This window comes from Saccopteryx leptura, chromosome 11 (assembly GCF_036850995.1).
Source record: "Saccopteryx leptura isolate mSacLep1 chromosome 11, mSacLep1_pri_phased_curated, whole genome shotgun sequence".
Taxonomy (NCBI): domain Eukaryota; kingdom Metazoa; phylum Chordata; class Mammalia; order Chiroptera; family Emballonuridae; genus Saccopteryx; species Saccopteryx leptura.
The window spans coordinates 70,347,134-70,356,353 of record NC_089513.1 but is presented as its reverse complement, the minus strand read 5'-3'; the positions used below and the strand labels follow the sequence as shown (position 1 = coordinate 70,356,353).

General features: G+C 53.2%; 1 protein-coding gene across 1 annotated transcript; it reads left to right on the top strand.

The window, feature by feature from the left end:
- The first annotated feature begins 1,804 nt into the window (after positions 1–1,804).
- Positions 1,805–7,053, top strand: LOC136383263 (glutathione S-transferase Mu 1-like). Its single transcript, XM_066352922.1, has 8 exons — positions 1,805–1,947; positions 2,157–2,232; positions 2,619–2,683; positions 2,994–3,075; positions 3,171–3,271; positions 4,107–4,202; positions 4,287–4,397; positions 6,517–7,053. Exons 1-8 carry the CDS (start codon positions 1,912–1,914, stop codon positions 6,604–6,606), a joined length of 657 nt encoding a protein of 218 aa, XP_066209019.1. The 5' UTR covers positions 1,805–1,911; the 3' UTR covers positions 6,607–7,053.
- Positions 7,054–9,220: the final 2,167 nt, after the last annotated feature.

The following is a 9,220-nucleotide window of genomic DNA, read 5'->3' as shown; positions in this document are numbered from 1 at the left end:
TGCGATGGAATGGGACACTTCAGTGGATGTAACTATATAATGAAAAGAAATGCCCTACTTGTACATGTGAGGACATTGGTAACTAACAGATACAGTGTAGACCAAAAGGATGCAGATAACAAAAAGTACATTGTCTATAATTCTGTTTACCTTGAAGTTAACACACAAATGTTGTATTTAAGGTTGGCGAGGTCAGCTGAATGGTGTCCTTATTTGTATGGTGTTGCTCATTGAAGGGACTTTGTGAAGGATGGAAACACTGTCTGTTTGTTCTGGGTGATGATTTCCCGAAAAGTATCAGATATGCAAAGCCACATAATACGTAGTGCATGTCAGATTCGGGCACTTTACTGCATGTCCTGCCTATTTATTATCTTGTGTATTATATTATTGGAGTTTCCTTCTATACCAGCCGTGTCCCCCCTTGGCAGAGGCAGGTCTCAGTGTGCCTGGCCCTGAGCTAATGTGCAGTTGGAGATGTTCTGCTGTCTGACAGCAGAGTCACACCCTCGGTGCACACTGGAGGACGAGGCAGCCCAGCCCATCGGACCCCGTTCTCTGCCCCAGTCTCCCTGGCCTGACCCCGACCTGCAGCCTGGTGCCTGCAGGAACAGACCCAGGGCAAGGCTGTTTCCAGGACCTCCCTTCGGAGGGCCCTCTGTCAGCTGGAGGCCTGGGGAGTGGGTGCTCTGGTCTCCTTCCTGCTAGCTGGACTTGCCCTCTGCCTTGTGAGCACATTTGTTGTTTCAAGTCCCGCTCATCTGTTTTCACAAATGCACTCAACCTTGTTATATCCTTTCAAAAAAGGAAAAGAACAACAGGTCAAATTATGCCTTATTGTCCTAATTTTGAAATAATGTTGTCTTCAAAGAGGAAGCTTGGGCGGATGGTGATTGTTGTGTGGAGCCAGCTTCTCACACCACGAAGCACACAGGAGCCGGGTGAGGGCTGGAACTGTGTACCTGGAGAGCCTGGTTCCGTGACGCTCACACTGGACTGTGGGGAGTTCACCAGGCTCCTGAGTGACCACCCTCCACGGCTGACCCCTCAGAGGACTGCTCTTCCCCTTCCCTCACATCCCCAGTGACCACTGTCTGGTCCATGCCAGCCACATCTACCTGGCTTGCAAGACTTCTCTGGGTTAAGCCTCAGTTCCCTGATTCTTTGCACGGGCTGGTTCTAGATTTAGAATCACAACTTAGACCATAAAGTCAATGGATTTATTTACATTTTTATCCTTATTACCCTTAGACACTTGACTGAATTGTGGGTCCTCCAAAGTGCATGGAAGGAAAACACTGAGACTACCCATCTCTACACCCCCCCCCCCCCCCCCCCCCCCCCGCCCGCCCAGTGCTCTTGAAGATACGTGGCCTCAGGGATTCTAAGTCTGGGAGGAGTTTTGAGTCTGGATTGTCTTTCTGGGACTGGTGCTGCTTTAAGGGTCGGCCCTCTTTGGCTTTTACTGGGCAGTCCGAGCCTCTGAGCCCTTGTGAACTCGGCGGCGGGACTAGGCGGAGCCATGCGGCGAGGGGGAGGAGAGGGATTTTATAATACATTTAGACTTGTCTCCCAGGCTCACTGCCCAGTCGTGTGTCTTAGCCGAGGTAGGAGTGCGGCCCGGAGTCGCGGAGCGGGCCATGACACCGAGAAGAGTCTGAGCCCGGCGTCCTTGGGCGTTAGGAGCTCAGTCTGGGCTCCCCGGTCCCCAGGGCTGAATCGTAGAGAGGGACTATTTCCGTAGGTCCGAGGACTGCGGCCCCAGCAGTCACTTGGTTTCGGGGGCGTGTAATGGGCGGGGCGTAGAGGCGGCGCCTAGACTCAGAAACGCGTGGACTGTGCAGGAACTGTCCCAACGCTCCGGCAGAGTTCATTTTCAAGACTTCCACTCAGTGCGCGAAAACCAGCACCATGGCCATGACTTTGGGTTACTGGGACATCCGCGGGGTGAGCGAGGGTCCGCATGGGCGGGTGGGATGGAGCTGGCGGCGGGGAGATCCTGGGCTCCCGGGCGGTCCCTGCAGGGTCTTCCTCGCAGCTCGAGCTCCGTCGCCCTCCTGGCGGGGTGTTGGGTGAGGGGCAGTACCCGGAGCGGAGCGAGTCCCGCAGTCGGAACCCGGGATCGCTGACCTCTGTTCCTCCATCCCCCTCTCTAGCTGGCGCACGCCATCCGCCTGCTCCTGGAGTACACAGACTCCAACTATGAGGAGAAGAAGTACTCGATGGGGGACGGTAATGGCATCCTCGTGTTCTGACTTCGACCCAAACTCTGATATTTGGTCGCAAGTATCCTTGCCCCGGCCACTTGTCGCTCACCCCTGTCTCCTTCCACCCTCTGAGGGTGGACCCTAGCCTTCCAGGCAGGTCAGGAGAGGGTATTGATGGGTCCCCTGTGTCAGTAACTGCGACGACACTCCTAGTGCTGGCCTACATTTATGGAAGCCTTGCCCATGTAACGTCCTGAGACTTTTAGCATTCTTTCCTCAAACCTGAGTGAGAGACTTAGTGTTCAGGTTGCAGACCCCTGGTCAGGGTCTGGCCACTGACTGCTCTGTAGGTCCTGGGAAAGAGGGCTGGCCTGGGGGGATGTTTGTTTCACTCCATCTTCTCCACCACAGCTCCCGACTATGACAGAAGCCAGTGGCTGAGTGAAAAATCCAAGCTGGGCCTGGACTTCCCCAATGTAGGTGCCGGTGTGAGCGGTGGGCACAGTGGGCAGAGAGAAGCTTGTCTCTACTCTGACATCTCCGTTCCCAGCTCAGACAGAGGTTCCAGGATGCAGGGTGTCTGCTCAGCCTCTCCGCTTCCTGGTTCTCCTCACTGCTTTCCCACCATGCTCTGTCTTCCAGCTCAGTCTTTAATTTTACAGTGTATTCACTTAGTGCCTCCCACGGGCTAGCCAGTGAGAGGTCAGATTTCGTCTCTGTCCTGAATGAAGGGAGGGGTTCCAGGGGAGCCTGTGACCTGCTGACCTGTCCCTGTCCCCCTTCCAGCTGCCGTACTTAATTGACGGGGCTCACAAGGTCACCCAGAGCAACGCCATCCTTCGCTACATTGCTCGCAAGCACAACCTCTGTGAGTGGGGCAGGAGTGGGTGCAGGTGGATGGTGGCCGTGTCCCTAGGCTGGCTACGGTGGGACGCAGAGTGAGGGTCACTATGGTGTCCACAGGTGGGGAGACGGAAGAGGAGAAGATTCGCATGGACATTTTGGAGAATGAGTTTATGGACGTCCGACTAAAGCTGGCATTGATGTGCTACAACCCTGACTTTGTGAGTCCCCTCTTGCAGGGCTCGGCTGGATAGCATTTGATAGAAGACTAGATCTTTTGTCTCATCTAAATTGGTCCTTTTTGTCCTTGGGCTTATCTACATTAATTCTTGGAGCTTCTGATCCTCCAAGATGGTTGCAAACCGCCAGCTGTGTGACCCTCATAACCGCAGTGCCTCAGGTGAAATTTCTGACCCGGTTCCCTTTAATGTTAGGAGAGTGATTAGACTCCCTAGGTGGGAGTTCAGTTCCTAACAGTGTTCACCTTGTCATCCCAGCAGCACCTCCCTGACTCCTTTGTGCATCAGGACACTTTCTCATCAGGCGGCGTGGGGCAGCCACAGGGCCTCTGGGCCTCTCCCTGTCTCTCTCAGCCTCTCAGAGTCTCCCCATCTGTCTAGAAAGTGCTCAGGTGTCCATTCTTTCCCCACTACCCCCCACAGCACACTGCGGAAACTTATCATTTCCTACCCGAGGCCGTGGGATCTGTGCTCTTTCGTTCTGCCTGACGTCTGAGTCTCGGGCCCGGCCCGGTTCTCCCAGCACTCCGGGGTCTGGCCCATGGGAGGCTGTTTGGAGATGAGTGGGGACGGGTCCAGGGACAGTGAGGTGTTTCCCTTTGCCTTCCCAACTGCCTCTCTCGGGTGGGTGGTGGTAACCAGGCGAGACTAATGATCACAGGTTGCATTAAATTAAACCCTGGTCCCAACCCAGGTACAGTTGGGGAACACGGATGCTCATTCGTGACAGTTGAGGGTTGAGAACAGCCTTGGGGGACCTGCCTCTCTGCCCAGGGAATCTGTGTCTGAGGGTGGTGACAACTGTTTTGTCCCTCAGGAGAAACTGAAGCCTGACTACTTGAAGGGGCTCCCTGACAAGATGAAGCAGTTCTCGCAGTTTCTGGGGAAGAGGTCGTGGTTTGCAGGGGACAAGGTAAGGGATGGGCTTTGGGGGATGGTAGCTGACATTGTCCCGGGTTCAGGGTTTGGCGCCCATTCATGCTTTTCCTGTCCGCAGCTCACCTATGTGGATTTCCTGGCTTATGACATACTAGACGTGCACCGCATATTCGAGCCCACGTGTCTGGATGCCTTCCCGAACCTGAAGGACTTCATAGTCCGCTTTGAGGTGATGGCACTGATCCTCTTCCTATTTGTCTCTTCTGTCTTCCTGCAAATCCCTGACGCTTTCCCAGTCCTGGGGCTAAAATGGAGCATAAGTAGCATTCACTGAGGACTTGTTTATGCCAGGACCTGTGCACAGCGTTATGCAGATAAGGGTGAAATTCAGTTCTTACAACCTTTCTCCTGTTAGATTTATCACCTCCAATTTACCGATAATAAACTGAGGTTGAAAGGGTAAGTTGTTTGCTCGAGGTCACAGAGCCAGCACCGGCTGTGCTGGGCTCCCAGTCCGCCCCGGCGTCTGTGAGCAGCAGTCAGAGGCTCCCCCATTCCTGAGCCAGAAACAAGAGCTCAGGCCCTTCTCCTGCCTGGGGTCCCAGCTCAGGACATGGTGGATGAAGCAGGGCGTTCAGGTGCTCGTATGTAGCAGAACTAGTGGCGTTGAGACAGGGTAGGCTGATAATAAGCAGAACTAGTGGCGTTGAGACAGGGTAGGGTGATAATAAATACCAAAGACACAGACAGGATTTACTTCCTGTCCCCCGACCGCTCTGCAGCGTGGGATCTCCTGAGGGCAGACTGAGATTTCCGGCTGCGGTTGGTGCCGGGATCTGGGTGCTGGTGTGGGTGCCCTGAGGGAAGATTTATCCTAATGGCTTCAGTGGTGGGCTTTTTCTTTGCCTTCTGTCTCCAGTTCTTTCTTCCCTCTAATTAGCCAAGATAGTCTCACGGGGATGGGAGGTGACACTCATTCTCAGTCGTGTTCACTGAGCTGCTGTCTTCTCTGTGTGAGGCACTGTGTCAGGCACCGCGGGTGCAGAGGTGACCCAGCCCCGCCTCCCGGGTCTCAGTGCAGTTGGAGAAGTCCTGGAAGACCCAGCCATGTGGTCCTGTGGTTCCACCTGGGTGATGGAGGGCCACAGCCTGGACCACACCGCACAGCTCATCCCACTCACCCTTAGTCAACTCCCAGAGGAGGGACAAAGTCGGCTTTATTACGGTTTTGGGGAGTTGAGGCATTGTTAGTCCAAGAGGGTTCCCCCTTACAATGTGTCCCCTCCCCCTCATCAGGAGATCTGCTCTGTCAGCTGCTTCTCATCAGCTCTGGGTCTGGTCAGAGGTGATCAGCCTTGGATATTATCCAAGAGCCGGGAGGAGTGACAGGCTGGGTGGAGGGGACTGCTGTGGGCTGCCGTCTGTGCCTGTTTGGGCCCGGGCCGTGGTCACAGGCTGTCCCAGGACCTCTGAGTGCTGTGGGACTCATGGGCACCTGCCCTGGGAAGCTGGCTCTCACACACCTGTGTGTCTTAGGCCTAGTGGCTGCATCATGTCCGGGATGAGTAGGTCGGGACCCAGTGAGACTGGGCTCTGGTACGAGGCCACGCAGTTGGACTTTCCCCTTTAAGTGGAGTTCTCAGGGCCTGGCCTGTGCTCTGCTCCCCCTCCTCCTGTCGGCTGTCCTGCTTGTTTGACTGAGTCACTGGGGGAGATGTGTCTTCTGCAAGCTGCACAGGCACATTCTGAGCCCCTTTGTTCTGCCCGGGGTCCCTCCTCTGGCAGCCCCTGGGAGCCAGGAGCCTCCCTCTGCAGGGAGAGTGAGCAGCCTGGGAGGGGGAGGGCCGCCTGTGTGGGAGTGAGGTGGTGTGTTTGGGGGGTGCATCAAGCAGGGCTCTAAGTGGGGGGGAGAGCCCAAGTAGGGGAGACAGCCTGAGTGGGGGAGAGAGCTGTGCTGCTCCACCCTTTCCCCTGAGGAGCAGTGTGGCCTGAGGGCGGGACTTCAGCTTGTGTGTCTGTTTCCCTTCTGAAAAATGTGATTGTAGAACCTGGTTAGTAAGGGGTTGTGTGGAAGTTCTAAACCTGTAACATAAGCATTAATGAATATAAAACCCGTAGCAAGGTGTATAGTATTACATGTGGTAATTCTTACTAAGATAGCACATCAGTTAAAGGGAACTGGAAGAATTAAATTACTAGAGTTGGGGACCCCAGGAAGGCACTTAGTCCTCAGTGCCTGGCCCACAAGGAAGTCTCGCGGGATCCTGGACCTGGAGCACCTGCTGGGGGCGGTGAGAGTCCAGGTGGGGCAGCTGAGCCTGATGTCCGGCCTCCCTTTGCACCCTCAGGGCCTGAAGAAGATCTCTGCCTACATGAAGTCCAGCCGCTTCCTCCGAACGCCTGTGTACTCAAAGATGGCCGTGTGGGGCAACAAGTAGGGGTGCCGGTCCGGAAGATGGGAGTGAGGAGCACGCTGGGGCCTGGGAAACAGCCAGCCCTTCGAGCCTCCATGGAACCAGCTGTCTTTTTTTTTCTTCTTTCCTTCATCCCATGGTGGTCTTGTCTGCCCCTTTGCTTCCCCAGTGCCAGTGCACCCCGGGTTTAAAGCTCTCCAGCGCCCCCTGTGCTCAGGGAGGTCACCCCCTGACGTTTCCCTGACTGCAGTAAATCAGAGCCAGGCAGACAGACCTTTCTTTCAGTGCCTGTTTTGCTGTCAAAAGCCCGACCAGACCCCTGGTCTGTAGTGCTCTTCACTGGGCTCCTGCCCATTCCCTGGTGACATGTGCTGCCTGGGTGTGCAGGCCCTGCCCCCGACATGGCCCCTGTCCAGCCCTGCCTGATTCCCAATAAACCCCCCTCACACCTGCTGCGTCTTGTCTTATTCCTCCTGGCCACTTGAACTCCCAGCAGGCCCTGCTGCTTCCACGGGTCTGACTGCTCCTACTGGCCGTGGCTAAGTGCATGGGGATCGTGGGTAGTAGTAAGGTGTATTGACTCTTCTCCATCACATTGATGACACCTGGGAGCGGGAGGCCTTGTGGGCTCTCTGAAGAAGAGAGGCTTTTATGTGGACCTGTATCTCTCATTCATTCACTCTTTGTTATTAAGGCTCCCTTCACAGAGCTTTGTGGCTCAGTGGGTAGGGCCCAGGGGTATTGGAAATTCCCAGGGGTGGACCCAGGATTCTTTTCCCTTTCTGACTTAATCACATCTGTAAGATTCCTGGGATTCCATCTATTCCTTTCTCAGATAACGTCACTCCCTCCCACGAGCACTCTAACACGTGGTTTCCTCCACCTTCTCCACTTTTACCTTTCCTCCTGTTTTACACTTTCTGGAAGTAACATTAGATTGCACCATAAAGTGGGCTGCTACATAGGGGGTTTCTAGTCACTCTGGCATTCCCATGTTGTGCCACCACGCATACTTCCTTGTTTTGTATGCCTGGTATTCAGGGAGCGCTCAGCTGGGAGGAAATATTGCAAAACCTCAAAGTACTCTTCTCCCAAAAGGTTATTCCAAATACGACTCAGTGAAAAAAGGTCCCAGTCTTTATCAGGCATTTCCCAAGAGGAATTATTCAATTGGGTCAGAAGCATTTCCAAAGTGCTGAACATCATTAGATAGTGGAGGAATTATGAATGTAGTTGGAGCCTAATACATACCCACACAGGCTAAAATTAAAAGGATTGACAACTGTTTAATTCATGGAGTCCCTGGAATTGTCATTCATTGCTGGTGGGGCAACCACTTTGGAATACCCACAATATTTATTGAAATTTAAATTACATCTACCTTATGACCCTGGCATCTTACTCTGTGTTATAGTCCAACAGGGATGAATGTTTGTATATGTCTTCCAGGGACATGTACAGTGACCTTCAAGGCAGCTTTATTTGAAATAGCCAATTATTGCCGACAGAGAAATGTCTTATCAGTTGGGGAATGGGTGGATAAATTTGGCTTATTACTATGATTCCATTATTGATGCGATGGAATAGGACACTCCAGTGGATGTAACTATATAATGAAAAGAAATGCCCTACTTGTACATGTGAGGACATTGGTAACTAACAGATACAGTGTAGACCAAAAGGATGCAGATAACAAAAAGTACATTGTCTATAATTCTGTTTACCTTGAAGTTAACACACAAATGTTGTATTTAAGGTTGGCGAGGTCAGCTGAATGGTGTCCTTATTTGTATGGTGTTGCTCATTGAAGGGACTTTGTGAAGGATGGAAACACTGTCTGTTTGTTCTGGGTGATGATTTCCCGAAAAGTATCAGATATGCAAAGCCACATAATACGTAGTGCATGTCAGATTCGGGCACTTTACTGCATGTCCTGCCTATTTATTATCTTGTGTATTATATTATTGGAGTTTCCTTCTATACCAGCCGTGTCCCCCCTTGGCAGAGGCAGGTCTCAGTGTGCCTGGCCCTGAGCTAATGTGCAGTTGGAGATGTTCTGCTGTCTGACAGCAGAGTCACACCATTGGTGCACACTGGAGGATGAGGCACCCCAGCCCATTGGACCCCGTTCTCTGCCCCAGTCTCCTTGGCTTCGCCCCGACATACAGCCTGGTGCCTGCAACAACAGACCCAGGGCAAGGCTGTTTCCAGGTCCTCCCTGCGGAGAGCCCTCTGTCAGCTGGAGGCCTGGGGAGTGGGTGCTCTGGTCTCCTTCCTGCTAGCTGGACTTGCCCTCTTCCTTGTGAGCACATTTGTTGTTTCAAGTCCCGCTCATCTGTTTTTACAAATGCATTCAACCTTGTTATATCCTTTCAAAAAAGGAAAAGAACAACAGGTCAAAGTATGCCTTATTGTCCTAATTTTGAAATAATGTTCCCTTCAAAGAAGAAGCTTGGGTGGATGGTGATTGTTCTGTGGAGCCAGCTTCTCACACCACGAAGCACACAGGAGCCGGGTGAGGGCTGGAACTGTGTACCTGGAGAGCCTGGTTCCGTGACGCTCACACTGGACTGTGGGGAGTTCACCAGGCTCCTGAGTGACCACCCTCCACGGCTGACCCCTCAGAGGACTGCTCTTC